The sequence below is a fragment of the Athene cunicularia genome (assembly GCF_003259725.1).
Source record: "Athene cunicularia isolate RWA chromosome Z unlocalized genomic scaffold, athCun1 chrZ_part1, whole genome shotgun sequence".
Classification (NCBI taxonomy): Eukaryota; Metazoa; Chordata; class Aves; order Strigiformes; family Strigidae; genus Athene; species Athene cunicularia.
The window spans coordinates 28,021,860-28,040,528 of NW_020799142.1; the positions used below are offsets into that span (position 1 = coordinate 28,021,860).

At 41.3% G+C, this 18,669-nt stretch overlaps 1 protein-coding gene across 15 annotated transcripts in view; it reads right to left on the bottom strand.

The window, feature by feature from the left end:
• Nucleotides 1-18,669, bottom strand: part of CELF4 (CUGBP Elav-like family member 4) — a 707,595-nt gene that overhangs the window by 289,382 nt on the left and 399,544 nt on the right. For 8 of the 15 annotated variants that reach the window (XM_026865424.1, XM_026865421.1, XM_026865425.1 and 5 more), the window contains exon 3: nucleotides 17,663-17,711. In XM_026865424.1, coding sequence (XP_026721225.1) covers nucleotides 17,663-17,711 — 49 coding nt within the window. Of the gene's footprint in view, nucleotides 1-17,659; nucleotides 17,712-18,669 lie in introns of all 15 variants that reach the window. The other 7 variants (XM_026865422.1, XM_026865420.1, XM_026865414.1 and 4 more) reach the window with 1 other exon arrangement.

Consider the following 18,669-nt stretch of genomic DNA (forward strand, 5'->3'; position numbering starts at 1 on the left):
CCTTCAGGTACTCCTCACTGAAAAGCAGCCACCTCTGATGTTGTGCTAGTTGTTAAACAATGTGCAGGAACTCTCCCCGGTGGCTTTGGTTAGGGAGGGAAGGGAAATGCAACAAAGCAGGCTGACTTTTCTGCTGCGTGAAGCACTGTTGAAATCAGCAGAAAGGAGCTAAGAAATCTGTCTGACATCCTGTTAAAACCAAGAAGCTGTTACTACAGGAGGCCTCTTGACAGGGTATCAGAGTGCAGACTCTGAAACAAGTTACTTCATGGGCAGCCGAATGTGTAAACCCTCTTCCAATGTCCCTACCCCCATGAGTTCATTGATGTCTAATAAAAGATGGGTTATGAGCACTAATGAGAACTCTTCTGCTCTGCCTGGCTGCCTATTTTCATGAAATTTATAGGAACACAATAGCTTTGGGACCTCTTCCACCCCATCAACAATAGGTTAAATTACCCAGTAGGTTCAAAACTCAAAGGAGGAGCCCTTGACAGATTGACTGATAGATGGGCCCAGGCACACACTTACAACAGCTTGATTGTACAAGTCTGATTTCCTTTGGAAAGAGGGAGCAGGGGTTTTATTGGTCCCAGCCAATAGATGGGATAACTTATAGCAAATTGCCTCCTATTGCCTTCTCAAGATGTTGCTTTAATGACAACACAATGGCAAATCACCTTCTGGATTTTGAAGACATCACTTTAATGCCTCATGGGCCAAGTGTCCTTGCTGAGCTTGAGAAGATACAATACAATCACTGGTGAAGGTGGTACAGCTGCAAGTGTGCCGAAAGCTAAGGTCTGGAAGAGAAGAGCTTTTCAGAAGCATGCCCTTCATTTTAAAGGGCAAGGCCGTGGCTTTAAGAAGCCAAACACTTTCTCTGAAGCACGATTTTGTTTGTGCTGCAGGGGTATTTACTGTTCTAAGATTTCCTGGCATTTGGGTGGTGTAGGTAGAACAGATTTACATAAAAAGGGGGGGAAAAAAATCAAACCTTCAAAGGAGCTTTAAAAGGAATATACCCCAACTCACTATCTGTTTGGGGGATTTTATTTGGACAGAGCTTTTGCTGAGCCTTTTGTGACCAGACATTCGTACGTGTTTTACTGCATGTTTGAACGGCTGCATGCAGGAGATAATATAACTGATGGGCTAGTGATGACAGATTCCTATAGCTCTGAGGATGCAGGGAGGTTCAGAAATGGGGCTACATCCTCTCCAGTATGACAGAACCACCTTTTTTTTTTTTTTTTTCCCCTGCAATGCCAGTAGCAGGAGGTTCACCATCCACAGGGAAGATGCATATGAGTGGGTGCTAAGGTCCTGAGAGGCTGGGCCCAGAGGGAAGTCCCCTCCAAACCCTCCACAGGTGCACCCCTCTGCTCTCTGATTCACTATCTATCACATTTACAAAAACCAGAGGATTCATGTAAAGCTGAGATGGGGAAAGAGGACAAAATGAAAAAAAGAAGCCCAAATTTAAGTAAGAGACTGAATAGGATGTAGAAGACATGACTTCTACTCCAAGCTGTGTAATGAGGTGCTGCTTCCAAACCACAATGACTCACTGTTCCTCAGATTCCTTGTCCATACACTGAGAAAGGCAAAGAGGCTGATTTCATCTGAAAGAGGCTTTGAGAGACACTGACAGAGCTGCAGAATGGCTAAGTATTATCTACATCACCCAGCAGAGCTGCATCCATTTTAAAGCCATCTTTCTGCCCTTCTTCACTTTGTGGGTAAAGGTGAGGAGCTTTACATTGCTGATACATTGCACCCCATTCTGTCCTTTTCTATGGTCAGGAATGGACGTGTTCACAACTGGTTTAGTATTTGAGGCATGCCTGTAGGAAGCAGTGTCTAACTGGAAAGCTACAAGAACTGGAGGACAGAAAAAGAAAAAGGAAAAGAAAAAAAAAAAACAAAACAGTTGGAAGCATACACACAGGGAAAAATCCTTCTGCAAAATTTCTATGCCAGTTTCTGCAACCCTCAACGTATTTTTTTAACACCAACTTGCCAAAATAAATGATAGTTTGCATTTTCAGTGGTTGCTTTTTTGGCTGTAATTTTTCCTATGCTCACATCTCTGCTCTAAATACATTTGCAGAAGGAGAAACCAATGTGTGCCCTTCCTGGTAGCAAATCCACGAACTGTCTCTGCACTTCATCAGGCTGTGAAAGGCAGACTTCACACCGTGAGAAACAGTCTAGGATAAATCAACCCATTCACTTTCTTCATTCATCTTTTGAATGTCTTTTGCATGTGTTCAGATTGTATCATGGTGTAGATAATGCTGAAAGACTTCAAAATTCGCTTTTAATTGTTGGCAGTTACAATATTCATCTTTCAGAGAAGAGACGTGATTTCTGAAGTAAATTCATAGCAGCAAACACCAAATTGATGGTAAGAGGGTATTTAAGGCTCAAGTACCTGGACTGTTCTTGAGGAAACTTTCCATGGAGGTCTTAATCCAAAGGCCTCTGGAGTCTGAGGAGGCTTTAAACCAAATTCTGAATAGTTTCATGAGTACACACTGGCTTCAAACCTCATCTCTGTACCTCTGGAGGCTCAGATTTTCAGAGTGAGGAGTCTGTTAGGGACTAGACTCCTTCCCTGGCTGCAGAAAGTCCTGCCGATAGTGAAAGCAGTTGCTTACATGTAGAAGGTACCATTAAAAGACTAGTTCATGCATTTTACCTGTCCTTAAGTGTGCGGAAAAAGAGCCAGACACAATCACAGAAGAGAGTGCACATTACACCCTGTCAAGAAAACCTACCAAATCTAAGCATTTATGACATGCTTCTTGCAGGGATAATTAGGCATTTGGATTGTGGATACCCAAACTGTAATTTTTCAAGGACATCAACTGATGAATGTGAGTATTTCCCTGGATTTCCATCTTTCCTCTGAAGGCAAAACTTACGTGGCTTATGAGCTCTGCTGGCTCATATAATTTCAGTGGATTCAACCAAGGGCCATGTAGTTGTTTATGATCTATCTGGAGCTGGTAAAGAACTAATTCCTGAGACAAAACCATCAGAACTGTGTTCTGGGCCAGCATGTGTTTCTCTTTTTCAAGGGTGCCAAAGAGGACAGTCTTATAGCAACCTGCTTGTCCCAAGATCTGTGTCTGGTAGAACATCCCATGAGACTCCCTGAGCCACTGTGAGGTGGGATCAGAGTCCTGGGTACTATTTGCTGGTTTTCCTGAATTTAACAGTAGGATCTTGAAAACAGCTACCAGGAATAATGGAAACCTCAGGGTCAGATTGGCTTCTGGACTTTCCATTGAACACTTTGAAGGCAGGAGGACCAGCTTATCAAAACAAGAGTCATGTGAAGTGTAATATTCTACCCTGGCACTGCTAAATGACACCACCTGTGATAGCTCTTTCCCATTCTGCTAATTGAAACAGCAGCAGCAGGTACATATACACCCCCTAATGTAATCCTTTCTCCTGTAAGCAATGGAAAAGGTCTCATACAGCATACTGCCTTGCACACTTAATCTTTACTGCACCCTGAGCTATAGGGAGGTACAGATCTCCCTTGTTCCAAAACAAACAGTGATGTCCTAAAGAATCCAAGAGATGTGACCAAGGTAACTGAGGCTGTCGGAGGCAGAGCAGACACTCGAACAAAACATTCAGGTTGGCCCTTTAACTTCTGGGCTGTCCTTCTCGCTCATAACAGAAGCAAGTGACAGAAGGAGCCCAGCAACATCCACTGGCTTAATAACAATCATTACTATGCCAGGAGACTGGGTGGATAATGCAGTCCCAAAGCATGGACATGAACTAATGTCATCAGCATTGGTATAAATAGGGTGTCTGCATTTAATTAATAAATAATAGGCTGCAATGCTAATCTCCTTCTGCTAACTCTTTTCTAAAGGTGCAATCTATTAATCACATGTCACTGCCAGCCTGGTCACTTCTTTTTTTAGATTCAAGGCAGCAAAAAAATAGCTAGAAATAAATGGATCCTAAATACAGCAGGGCAATTGAATAGCACAGCCAGCATTATGATCCACTGCTGATTTCAATCCTTAGCTACAAGTTTTTCCCCCTAAGGACGGATATAATACTTTAAAGAGAGAGTGAAGGCTTGCAATGTTGTTAAAGGTCAGCACGTTACTAATGTCTGCAAAATGGAGGATTTTTTTCCCTGATTATTTGCCCATGGAAATTCTGTCTCTCGACAATGTCTGTAGACACGCAATAAGACCCATTTCTGTGGGCACTGGCTAAGGCAGGTGAGATACTCATTTTGAGATGGGGACAGCGTAACTTTCTGAAAAGCACTGGAAATATCTCATCTGTTTGGCACATGCTGGGACTATGAAGCTAGAAACTCAAGGAGAAGAAACATTTGTGTTGGTATGGAAATGTGGTAAGAGGGAAATGGCAGTACTGCTCATCTGGGACCATATAGGAGCCATGCAAATTGCTTGCTCTGCATGTGAATATCCACTTTCCAGGAAGCTTCCCTCTCAGTACTCTGAATAAACTCCATTGTGTTCATAAACACAATGAAGATTTTCACCCGTTCAGCTTCAGGATTATCACCCTGCTGTGTTTTTTCTAGGGTTTCTTTAGAAAAACCTGGAAAACTTTGTCTCAGCCAAACATTGCCCCTCGTGGCTTTACATGTGGGAGGCAGGGGGAGGCATATGTATTTAGGTCAAAAAGCAAGTTTCTATCCCAATTATTTTGATTGGAAAATATATCCAACTATCTCTAGGTGTTACACATAATTGATCGCAAAAATGTACCGTTACTAATTGAACTGATTTTCAAAATGATTAAAAGCTTTTCAGAAAGTTCATCTCAGCAATTCCAACCTGTTTGATATCAAAGTTGTACTGAAGCCTCAAAAGAATCATTCTCTGGCTAAATTTCTTTATTCTTCAGTCAAATGCAAGCCAGAAGTCTCAACACAGAACATATGGGTGAAATTTTACAGTCAGTTTATGCAAGAGGTTAAATGAGATCTAACAATTCCTTCTAGATCTAAAACCTATTCATTTCCTTTTAATCTAGTCAGAAACACCAGAAGAATGGCTAGTGCTCCAGTGTTTTGCCCTTTCCTCTCAAAGTCCAAACTTCAATAAGGGAACATTACAGGCTCTAATAAAAACCACATTGCCTGTAATACCAGGGAAGAGTGCTGGATCACACACTGAGATCAAGAAGAGACAGGGATAAATTCAGCTGACTGCAAACACTGGAGAGTATACCTGCATCAGGATTTGAATTTCTGTTGTGAGACATTGACCCCTGTTTTGTTCTAGGTGGCTCTGGTCCCTTTGAAGAGTTCCTTGTAAAGAGACAGTTGGTATTCAGGGACTGCTGTATCCCAGTTTCCTCCTGCACCCTTGTTTCCCTCACAGTATTCACAGACCTGCCTCCCTTATAGTGAGTGATGTAGTGGCATAACAATCTCCCTGTCTGTGCAGTGTGTCCCTCAGGCATCTGCTGAACCTCAGTTTCTTTTCCACCTAGCAAATCTGTACACAAAAGACAGCCGCTCAGCCTTAGCTGTGACAAAATACACCAACCAGGACCGTATGTTGTGAGTGCGCAGGAGAAGGATTCTTGTCAAGAAGGAGGACACATTGTTAGTTTAAGGTCCTAGGTATGTTATTCAGGATCTCACTTGCTTTGTCTCAGAGGACGTGTTCCCAAAAGGAGCTTTGCTTTAAAGCTGTCCTTAATGTTTCCTTTCCCCAGGTAGACCCTATTGCCACAGCCCCTGGCCTGATGTATTAGTTTCACTGCTGGTTGTGCAACCCAGCACAATGCTTTTCTCACATCTGGGAAGACACTATATAACAGTTCTGCATCCAGACACTGTATCTGCTCTTATCTTTAGAGAGTAAGCTCTTAACGGAAAGAGGGTCTCAGTTTGTTCTGCACTGTACAATGAACCTGGTGTCATGGTTCATAACTGGTCTCACAGGCACTGCCACAAGATAGATAGTAAATAATTAGATTTCTGATCTAGGGAGTGGAGAGACTGCTTTGGTTCAGTCCAATCTCTAAAGTCATTAAACTCATACCATCTTCATTCCCCCTTGCCTGAGGTTCTGGCCCATTCTCCCACATCTCTTCTTCATTAGCTATTCATAATAATAATAGTCATAGACATTTTGGAAAAAAAATCCAAGAAAGCAACTCATCCAATGAACCTTACATTGTGGCAACATCATTTCATGTTAATTGAATGGCTGCTTGGAAGTGTTGGTGTTTTGTGGTGTATAATCAATGCATCTGGGCATTCATCAGCAACTCAAGAAATGGATAAAATAAAGATTTGGGGGAATTAATTACCATTCATATGGCAGTTCACAGGCAGGAAGTATTTTACTAGCTATGAGTTCCTGCATACTAGGTCTGATGCTACAAGAAAGCAACCCTCCACTAAGGCCAGCCCTAATGCATTCGAGTTACCTATCCCTTATTTTAACACTCTTTTAGACTGGGCAATCTCAACTTGTGTAATGAAAGGGACTAGTCCTACTGAAGTTCCCACAAGCATGAGCAGGCAGTGTCTCCTACAGGAATGAGTCTGAGTTGACTCCACTGTGAAAGTGCGAGGAATTAGCCCCACAAAGTTGGCTCCAACTATTTGGAAGAACATCATTATTTAGGGAGATTTTCAAAGAGAATATTTAGACACCCAAGGCCCATTGACTTTATGTGAGATTTGAGCAGTGAAACACATTTGACACTTTTGAACATCTCTATTTATCTAACTAAGTTACTTCTGTGGAACTAATGATTAGAGAACTTGAGCACTTAATAATCTTTAATGCATGTATCCTTGCAGCACCAATGCTATTTTATAGAAGGAAACTGGAATCAGAGCAAAATGTTCTGCCAATTCCATGTGTATATTCAGACAGTCAAAAATAATGCTAGTCACCAGATAGAAAGTAGTGAGAATAATAGCCTGACCCTAAGTAACCTCTTCAAGGTCAAGGAGAAAATCCTCAGCAAGGTGAGCTTCAGTCTCTTCCAGGCTGCAATGTATTGCCCAGTGTAGAGCTTTCTCTTCCTCTGTGCAGGATCAGGCTGCAAGACTGCCCTTAAAATTGAAAAGAAGTTAAACAGTCCCTCACTAATTGAAGCCAACTGTTTATCCTCCCTGGGGGAAAATGTTTCAGTGCAGTGCTGCCTTGAAAATTACCTCTCTACAAATGATATTACAAGGGGCCATATTCATTTTCCATCACTGATTCCAAAACAAGCTGGTTTTAAAGATAAAAATATTTTTCTTAATTATGAAAACACATTTTAAAGACATTGATGCTACACACTGCTTTTAATTTGAAACTTCTTTTTTTTTGAGTTCACTTTTCTGCCATGAGAATGGGAGTGGTAGCAAACCCAAATACAAAAATGAAAATGGAAATTGACTTTAAAGGGGAATTAAAATTGATCAGATTATCTCTATTGCTCAGGCTGATTGGGATGCAACCCCTCCTATTTTTCCCCTGACATTATGAAGCAGACACATTAATGGAGAAAGATGCCTTCCCTTTTCAGGACCTAAAATCCCAGCTTCTCCTGCAGTCCATACGTTTTGTATAGCAATTTTTATTCATAGATCTTAACTAGGGTTTCAGAAAAGTCAAGTATCATCATTCATATGATACAGATTGAAAACTGTGGCATGAAAAGGTGAAAGTTGCGATTCATCTTACCTCTCTTCAGGTGTCTAAAAGTGAGATATCTAAATCTGAGTTAATTGCCATAGATTCAAGATTCAGTGGAGAGAGAGAGAGAAGGGAAACTTCCGAGCACCATTTATTCCATCCATTTTAGGATGGGGATAATCACAGTTTGGAGACACCTTTCTCCTCCTACTGTTCATAGGAGAAGCCTAGATGAGTAGCAGACTATATGCCTAGTGTCTAGGCACTAAAGCCAGGCAAAGTGAACCCCGCCTGAAATAGCATTTTAAGGACAATGGCATAGAAGCCCTGCTTAAAATTTCTTCTGCCCCTAAACCCAAGGCTCCTAAGGGGACCAGTTTTTGAGTAAAAGCACTAGATACAGTTTGCCCAGAGAGCTAAATTATTTACATAGGGATTTCCTATCTCCCAAACTGATTTCATGTGCATACTGGAAAATATGTATAGTAATTGCAAAATGCTATACCATGGTATGCAGAAAAGTTTTCTTGACCTTTAGTGCCTCCTGAATCTTGAGACTTCTTGCAAAGTGTGATACTATAATCTGGGCTCTCAGCAGGCAAAGGGGCAAAACCCTTCTCACTGAAATTCCCACTCAGAGAAGAGAGAGTTCAGTCTGCATCAAAACTGCAGGGCTGAGCCAGTCTTATTTTAAATTGCTCACTTGTAACCTCTGCGTGTCAAGAGCTGAAGGGTACTGACTACAGTCCAGACATTTCCTAGCTCCTAAATCACACTAAAACTCACTTTCCAGAAAGATCTTGGTTTGCTCTAGAGTGAAAGTTCTTTGCAAGCATGCGAAAAACAAGCGACAGTCATGAAGAAACAGTCACACATCTTTATGTGCTGAACACTGGACTCAGTTTACACCCTGGCAATACTTTAGGCAGCAGTATAACTGTGTGAGCTGTACCAGATCTGGAAACAGCTAGATCCAAGGTTTTGAAATGTTTAGGTACTTGACTGACGTTGATTACAGTTGGGGTTAGATAAATAAACAAATACACACTATTTACATGTGCATGTCCGATGTATTGCAACTGAAGTTGCCAGAAAGAACTGAAATTCAGGGCTAGAGTAATGATGACAGGCAGGGGAACAGATTTGGACACCTTATAGCATTTTTTGTTGTTAACTATAAAGCATGCTTCTTTTTATCCCAATTCTAAGTGATCTGAAACCAATGAGTTTTCTGCCAGATGCCTCAGTTTCCTTTGTACTAATTCTTCTCTTTGTCTTTTCTCCTCACATCACATTTTGCAGCAGACCTCTTCTAAGACCTCTGCCTTCTGGGTACAGCAATCAGCAACAACGGCATTTTGACACGGAGAGAGGGATTGGATGTTATGCATTATAGACCTTGCCCAGGGATTGCTTGTGCATTTTCATTGGGGTATCACTTGGTAAAATACAGAAAAAGAGCTGACACACAATAGGGTAAGGACAGCACCAAGCCCCTCATACCTAGCTTGCTGCTGACTGAATAGGGGATGTTGGTGCATCACTGCTCCAGAAACCAGGATTGGACTCAGTCTGAGAACATTCTGATCTTTTGTGAATGTCAGACCAAACGCACAAGGAAGAAGCTTGGAAATCTCGACAAGCAAATGAAATCTGTAAGGTGTGAGCATCAGTCTTTTTTCTCTTACTTTATTCAACATCAGACAGAAGAATGGCCTATATGTTCCCCTAAATGCTTCTCTGAAAGAACAGCAAAACATGCCTTCCATTTTTTAAAGAAAAGCCCATGTAACCATAACTACAAGTTCGTCAATAGAAAAACACATAATAAATGGCTTGTTATTTCGACTCTTTTGTGAGACAGTTCATTAGAAACTTCATTTGTCTACATGGATTGCACTTGTTCAGCTATATTCTAATAAAATGCACATTGCTTCCAATAAAGGGAATGCATTTGCTATTGATGTGCTATAAACTACTATACAGAGAGGTGTTATTATATCCCTGTGTAATAACAAGCCAATTATAATGATCAGCAAAACCTTTACAATAAAGTCAATGCACGAGGAGTGATTATCATAATGCATTCTAACTGTTCAGTGCCATAAATGCTTTGCAATTAATTGTAGAGTGTATCTATAAATGTATTATTAATGCTGTATAAAAACCCATTGACAAGCAACCTTTACATTAAAAAAAAAAGATACTAGGATTGTAATGTGTCCCTGAGTTCACCTAGGAGGTTGAGCTGTATTTACAAAGGCGGAATTTTTTATAGGATTACATTTTTTATTTCCTTCACTCTCCTCCTCCCACCGCTTCTTCCATTTTTGCCCTGTTGTTGAAAAACCTCCAAATATCACTCTGCAGTGTAAGGGCACTCGATCATCCACCATACTTGATTTTTGTTCCCGTATACTTAATTCTGGGCATAGCTATAGGCTTTCACTGGTGTCTTAACCCTATAACGCTGACAGCCTGACATGTATGAATGCCAAAGGCACTAGCTGCAAGAAATGAGCAAATAAAAGCATATAACAATCTAAGCAGGCAATGCAAGAAGGGGGAGAAGGAGAAGGGAATTCAAGTTACATAACTGATCAAAAGTCACATGGTAGCAGACAACAGAACTGATATCAAAACCTCCAGGCGATGAACTCCCCAGCCTCTCCCCAGGCTCTGCTCTAGACTCTCCTCCTTCTTGTCAGTAAACTATTACCTTACAGATGCTTTGTCAAAAATGTGCAATACGTGGGATTTTTCTTTTATTCCCTTAATACTTGATTTTAAAAGGTTGTCCTTAGGACATGTGCTAGAACACAATGTCCTGTGGATCTTTTCCAGTTCCTATTGATGGGCTCACTTCCATCGATTTCGATCATGAAGGAAAGGGCAGACGTGAACAAGCGTTTGATGTTCCTTATATTCTTTCAGCAGGTGTGTGCGGACTGGAGCACATCAGCCTTCAGCAGAGTCATGGAATATAAAACGCTACAAACGAGGATCCACTGGAGCCTTTTTACTCCCCCAGAATTAAGTTTTACCAGACAGTGGAGAGCACGAATGGGGTCATTCAGGGCTACTTTGAATTAACTGATCTATTTGCATGCTGGTACATTCTGCCTGACTGAAAAAACTGCCTTGTGAGGACAACAGGGTGTCAGCTGTCAGTAGGGTCATGCAATCCTGAATTGCCACAATAAACCAGAAGATTTTAATTTCCCATTGACTGTAATCAGCCCCACAACAAGCCACAGCTAGAAAGAGATTTCCTTGAGTACTAAAATGCTCTTTCTAAATCAGGTTTATTTTAGGGCTAAAGGAAAAACACTACAGATTTTAACAGATATTCAGACTTGGAATAAAATCCAAGAGATAGGTTCCTTTTGAACCCAGTGACCTTGAGCATTGCTGTAGGACACTCCATCACACACAACAGGGTCTAAAGCTTAGATCTGCCTTTCAAAGACTGGCTTCACATGAACTGAGAGACAGGAAGAATGTTCACTCTGGGTGAGTTTCTTGATACTGCCCTGAACTTGATGCATCCATGTTCACATGGGGAGAAAACCGGGACATATAGGCCAGAAGGGGCCAGAGTGATGCTCAAGACTGTGGGATATCTAAGGTGGCCTTCATAGTTCTAGGCCCAGCTCCTTTCCCAGCCCTTGACTAGATAGACAGAGAGGTGAACACACTTCAAGTAACTGACATCTTTCCCTCCCAATACTGCAGCATCTCTGACAGCCATTCCTCAGGAGCTCACCCTGTCAATGACAGCAAGGTTTGCTGTTGGTCCTGACACTTCCCCAAACTGCCTCCCAGTTTAATATCAAGATCTTTTAGTTAGGTTCTCAATTTTTCTTTATTCCTTTGACTCATGAGCTCATCTTCTCTCCCAGTGGATTTTTTAACAGAATATTAGATTATTTTTAAACAGTCATTCCTTCTCTTTAACCTTCACACAGAGATACTGCAACTCAGCAACAGTGTGATGTTTAATATCGGATATGTAATTAATAAAGATATTTATATTGGGGTGTGGGGGTATTTTTTTGGTGTGTGGGTTTTTTTTTTAATCCCTCCTTCAAGAAAGCTCAACACCAGCTGATTAATCATGTTTGTGGCAAATCTCAGGAAGAGGAGATGTATGAGACTTAGGAGAAGGATTTGTCATTAAGTTGGAAATCTTCTTTTAAACTGCAAGGGAAGATAAAGAAGGAGATATTGTTTAAACTGATGTGGGCACTGAGGGAAAAAAAAGGAGAATATGAGGTGCCAGGTGTGGTAAATGATTTGTCAGTAGGTCTTGAATCTAGACCTCATAAAACGTGAAAACAGGAGCTGTTACTGTCCAACCAGTAGTCTTAGCCTTTCAAGTGCAATGGTTGAAACAAAGTCTAGCACATGTGTGTGGCATGGCCTTTTTAATTTCCTGTCAGTGTCTTGCTCTACTCAAGCTACTAAAGACTAGGGTAAGTCATGCTGGACTCACAGTCACATTGAAAGATTTAATGGGGGTGTGTTCATGGAGAAGTAAGCTTGGACCTTTTCTCCCAGCTGTAAGAAGTGAGAATATTATCTGTCTCCCTGGAATGTTTGCCAGTGCCACCTGCTTGCTCCTGATGAACATGTGTGGGGACCATAAAAGAAGAGCAGTTGAAGAAAAAGCTGTGGCAGGCCACATAAAGGTGGGTTGTATAGGTTACCACCTAGAAACATGATGTTCCCTCAGCTTGCTCTCCAACTTCTGGGGCGAGAAGTCTTTTAAAGAAGCCCACCAAAGGGACAAGATAGGTAACTATAGTAAAGTGGCTTTCACAGAGCTTGATGTGCCAGGCAACACATGTGGCTTGGAGGTAAGGAAAAGTTGAGAATTAAAAAGGTTCAACTTTGATGCGTGCATAGTCCCATACTTCAGGAATTCTTGCACGCAGGCACAGCCTAACCTCAAGCATCGCAGGAGAAGAGATGCTGAGCTCTGACAAGATTGCTATCTCCTTACTTATCCTTAACTTTCTTCTTCAGACCTTCCCAGTCTGAAAGTCTGAGCAACCAAAACTACTCATTGCAAAGCACTTCCAAGGAAGAAGGAAATCATTCCATGTGGCATTGTTGTACCAGTGTGAAGACAAACTAATCTGGCTAGCACCTGGATGGGAAGTTTTCTGAGAGGTTTTGGCCACCTGCACAAGCCATAGAATTCTGATCAGTTAAATGGAAAACAGCTAAATGCCAAATAGTTACTGGGACCTTGGGCTGTGTTTATCGCAGATCAACCCAGCCAGCCGCAGAAGAGAGCTAGAGAGTTAGAAATAGGCTGGATGGAATAAGAAACAGATTCAGGTCCCAAAGGAAATAGGGCTTAGAAACTATGGAGAGGCCATTCTGGCCCCATCATCATTGCTGAACTGATGGAAGAGAATAAAAAACCCCAGATCATAGTGCATGAGCAAAGCACCACTGTTTTGCTGTTTACTGTAAATGAGTGTTTGGACATTTTGCTCGGAAGCTGGAAGAAGCCACAATGAAGCAGATAATTTCAGAGCATGCACACTGAGTAACGGGTAGAGAGACGATGCAAGTCAGTTGAAATATGAAGTCCAAACATTCCAGCTGCTGCTATCACATCCCCCAAATAGCAGACAAAGACACACTGCACATGCCTCCCTCAAACATACACAAAAATAATTTGCTTGAAAGTACAAACACAGACAGAAGCTTTAGTATATTTGTGAAGTCTTGCATGCAAAAGTGTCTGCACTGTGATGAACTGCAGACTCTTCTGTAAATCTCTCAACACCCTCTGCAGGACATTGCACCCTTTCAACTCTAAACCACTTTGGACTTTGACTTTTTTTATAAAGTCCAGAGACCTTCTGTATCTCTTCCATAAAATGCAGGAGGACCCCGAACCACCATGAATCGTTTTGTGGTAGAGACATTAACATTGGACCTGGGTAGCACACTGTGTGCATCTTTACATGCCTTCCTTTATGGACCTTCCTCTGGCCTTTGAGAGGGATGTGGGAGCAATGGACCATCTAAGCATCACTAACGGAGTACAACTAGAGTAGCAGGAGAGTCCTTTCCTTTTAAAAAATGTTACTTCTTGTACAACCTAGTGTGACCTCGGACTGTGTTTATCATAGGTTAACCCTGCCAGCTGTAGTGAGAGTTGTCTGGTGAGAGCTAGAGGTATTGTGGATAAAATAAAAAATGGCTCCAAACATTCGCCACAACCCACAAAATAGACTTGAAATCTTTCCCTCAGTTTGCAAAATTTAAGTCACTGATATCTACAGACTATTTTTAGAGCTGAATACGAGAAAAGGAAGCAAGAAAAATCATCAACAACAGGATGAAAATGATGGAAAATTATATCAGCTTAATTGGGATTTGTCACATTCAGAACTTAACATGAAGTTATAGCTTATATCCCTAAAAATATATTGGACTACCTAATCCATGGTGAAGTAGTCTCTCTATAGTCAAAGTTAAATTTGGACAACACAAAGGCCAATGAGAGTTTTTAAGATACCCTTAATAGAGCTAGAGTTACACCCTGATTTTTCTGAATTAAATACATGATTGTTGCCTTTTTACTATATTCTGTCAACTCCATTACTTCAAAAGTCTCTACAAAATGTCAAAGAACTTTGACCTTCTGGTCAGGTATTTGAAGTTTCATGAAGTATTCTGTAGACAGAATACCCCTATATAACGTTTTGTAGCTTGACTATACAGACACACACACAAACAGGCAGGAACACAAAATGCAAAATTTTCCCATTAATTTAGACTGTTTCCCTAGACAAATGTACTGAGGATACATTAATTTCTAGTTCCCATGAGATTAGGCAAATGTAAATAATGCCATTTTTTACTGAAAAGGATTGCACGCTTTGCCTTGCTCCTAGTCCAATATGGGGATTAACAAACAAAATAATAAAACCAGCAAAACTAATAAGGGACATTCAGCATTTCCATTTTGTTGGGTTGAGTGTAATTTGTGCCAAGCAATATTTTGAATTCTTCCCCAAACCTAGATGGTCTGATAGTCTGAATTCTTGCTCACACACACAAAATACTAGCACAATCACTTTCAGTCCAGCTGAGAATCAAGACAGGAAGGATTAAAGACCAACAGAGTCCAGACTCCAGGCAACAGGAAAAAATGCTGAGCAGAATCTGATTGGGAGGGGAGAGTAAATTTTGGACTCCCATCAGCTTTGGGTTCTGGGAGAACTTACTGGAAAAGTCAAAAATTAATTTTTTAGCAAAATGAAGGTATTTGCCCCTATATAAAACACAATCTCCTTTCCTCGCGAACACTGCTCACCATTTCCTGTAAATGCCCCCTTGCAAACTAGAGTTTCAAAGAGCACTGCATCTTTCTTTAATGCCTTGACCTGGCACAAAGTTCCCCATAAGCCAGAAGATAGAGGTGTATTCAGAGCACGGGCTTTGGGCAGACCGAAGACTTCTGCTTCATCTTCCAAGTCCCCCTCTTTCATCACGTCCTATCCCAATACATGGACAGTGTATAATAAGCTACAACTTAAGTTTCTTTGTTGCTGAAACTGACCTTTATCTTGCAGCCCTAATGAAGTCTTTTGATGTGCTCCTAAGATAACAACCTCCTTTTTAGCATTCTGTTTGCTGTGCCTGCTTTAACTGGTGGGCTTGCAAAGAATGTAAGTTTTCATACAATGCCTCCCTTGGGTGACAATTGTTCTTTTCTCCCATAGTTGCCCTTGAGTCATGCTGTCCTGAAACATCACCAGCCCAGAAGCATCTTGTCAGTGGGGAATCAGGACAACATGTCTTTCATGCCAACGATGAGTGCACCCGCTTGGCACCTGCATTTATGACCAACACTGATAGAAGAAGCAATACGGGAGCAGAGCAGGTGAGAAAAGATAAGGTCTGTGTGTGTTGGGGAGACAATTAGCTAAAATACAATGGGGAGGGAACCACTGGTGTGATGGATAATGTGGAATCAAACTGCCGGCAGAGCCCTTTGCAGTTCAAACCACCCCTCCTGAAAGCAGCTGCTCTTAGCAAAGGAGTTTGAAAACCCTTCCCAGAAAGCCAGGCATGTGTTCTCTATTAGTGATTTGCATTTAAAAAACAGGAAAAAAAAAAAGAGTGATTGGGAACTACATACCCCGTAGGCGCACTAAGCAAATTGGCCAGCCTAATTATTATTTTTCGGTATGTCTAATTAAATAGACAAAAGGCCCTCCCTTCACTCTCGCTATCGGCACGAGCTCCACTGGAATGTGCATAATGTCCCCTCATTTGCCCAGGCAGCTGAGCCTTTCCCTTTTCCCCTAGGAGATTGGCATTGACAACTGCTCATGGCTTACCCGCTCCTGCTCAGACACAGAGCCAGACCATCAGACGGGAAGAGAAGGAAGATAAATTGACCTGCTTCTATTAAAAACCACCAGACAATGCTGTATGATGTGACATGTCTTTGTTGCAGGTTAGAAACATGCCGTGGCCCTTGATAGCAGAACTTGCCATCGCAGAGCCCATCAAATACTTTCTACCCAGTGTTGGCCAAATTCCCTTGAATTTACTTTACAGGGACTCTAAAAGTGCAATATTTATCCCTGAGCTTTCTGGCATTTTTCCAGCACTCAGCTCTTCTCCTGCTCTGCAATTACATGGCACCACAGCCCTTCCTTAAAGAGCCTCTGATGACCTGCTGGTTTCACCACTCCGTAACACCAGCCCTTTAACTACAAGCTACGTACAAAGTCTTCCAATGACTTGAGTCACTGGAGAGTTTCAGCCTCACACTGATGCAGTCAAAGCCTCTGGAATCCAAAGCTTTCAACTGAAAAAAGAACACAATTTCAGTGCCTTTTGTCTGCGAGGCATTTTACTCCTTTTAAGTAGTTGTTGCTGGAGATTTCCACTAATGCCTGCACAAAGATAGTCATGCCATAAATGAGTAAGAGTTTACATCTATGGTGGAAATTAAAGAGTTTTCACACATTTAAGAGCCACATCATTACTAAATGACAAAATCTACTCCCACATTTATATCATGCAGAAGCACTAGTGGTTTTACTGCATATATGGGCAAAAGCCTCTCTATTTTTTCCAAAGAGATAGGGAGAGGAAGGAAGCACCATGTCATTATATATATATGTGTATATATATAAATGTACAGATATGAGAAAAAAAAAAAAAAAAGCAGAGTGGCAATTTATCCAGCATAACAGACCATCTCACATTTTCTCAGTGAGCTCTGTGTTTGATCTGACAAACAGGCCCCTATTAGAAGAGTACGGTGAAGTATCACCACATCAGTTCTGGTAGAAAACCTTTTACAGGAAACACCTTATCACTGGTGATCTATTGAACAGTCACTTAGCAAAGCCTTCCAAATCCACTGTGCAGGATGGAAAAGCAAAAGACCAGCTCCTGATTTCAGTTACACCAGTGCAAATCCTAAATAACTCCCTAGGACTGAGACAAGTCTTCAGTTTCAACAACAGGTTTATCCAGATAAGCTGATACAGGTGCAGAAAACTCTGCTACCTTAGAATCTGCTTTTTCCAAAGTAGAGTTGCTTCAGTCCAAGCAGAAACAGCATGGTCAGAGAAACCATAAAATATCTGCTTAATCCTAACCAAATTAAACACCTCTGCAGCTCAGCCCAACATTGGTCTGAAAACCTATATTGCCATCACTGCTGTTAAACTTTGTTAAGTCAGCGCCTGATGCTTCACTTCTTAACGAGGCAGTTATTTGTTTCCCAGGCAATCACTGGCACCTGCCTGCCTTTTAAAATCAAATAATAATTGAATATGAGGAAAGCGAGACGAAGTAAAGGAGATTTAATAAAGAGAATCTTTGCTGCAGAGGGAATTTCTTTGGCAGTGATTACGTTACTAATTGATCAGCACATTGCCTGAGAGAAGCCAGAGACAACAATTATACTTAGCACTGTGGCTGAAAGCAATGCAGTCAACTACCTCCTCGGCTTTCGCTGTCCGCTGGTTTCACCTGGATCGGCCTGTTCATCTGTAAGAAAGAGCAAAAAGAGACACATAATTAATCATGGAATCAAACATTAATATAGAGGCTTGTTATATTTTTTTACCATGAATCATAGTTAACAACAGAATTTACTCCATGAGGGGGGAAAAAAGGGCAATTAGTAAGCAAAGAAGTAACCACAGAGTACAGGCTGCTTCTTGGTCTGAGGTAAATTAGTGTCACCCCATTTACCTGACAGGGGCTCTGTTGAATCACATTGGGAGAGGAATCTGACTCACTTCACACAGGTCATGAATATTTAAACATAACTTTTTAAATTTCTAATAGTTTCCTCTGTAAACACTGCTGTGTAAGAAAAGAAATGCTTTGTCAGAACATCAGGACCAGTGAAACTTTAATTACAAAGATTTCTTGAGACTTGGTATGATGAAAAGAAAATGGAAAAGTGAATTCCACCTCCACTGTTAGATCAAGAGGATAGTTACCTATAACATAGCAGACTCCATTTCATAATTGGGGAATGGGATTTGGATCTGTTTTGTCCACATGCTGCAGGAGTGCCAGGTATTGAGACGGTGTGGTGGGGTGGTGGGGTGGTGTGTGTCAGAGGATAGGATATAATTCAAAATATCTCTCTCTGTTGCTTTTTCAAAGATCTTTTTCCTTTCTCACATCAGAACATAAGCATGTATAAAAACTTTGCCATTGTGCTGTGAATAGGATTTCTGTTCTCCAATTTACCCATCTCTCTCTCAGCAAAAGCATTGGGGAACATCATTATCCCCAGAGCTGGTGCCTTCCAGGAAAGAGGGCAATAGATGTCCACAGTCACCTTCACTGGTCATGCCTAACATGATATGGGTGTCTGATGAACAGGGGTGAGGATATGCCTCTCCTGTTGATAGCTGGAAGTGCAGATTGGATCAGAACCAGTTGAGATTTTAATCTGAAAAACCCTCCCTGCCTCTGCCTCTGTGTCAGT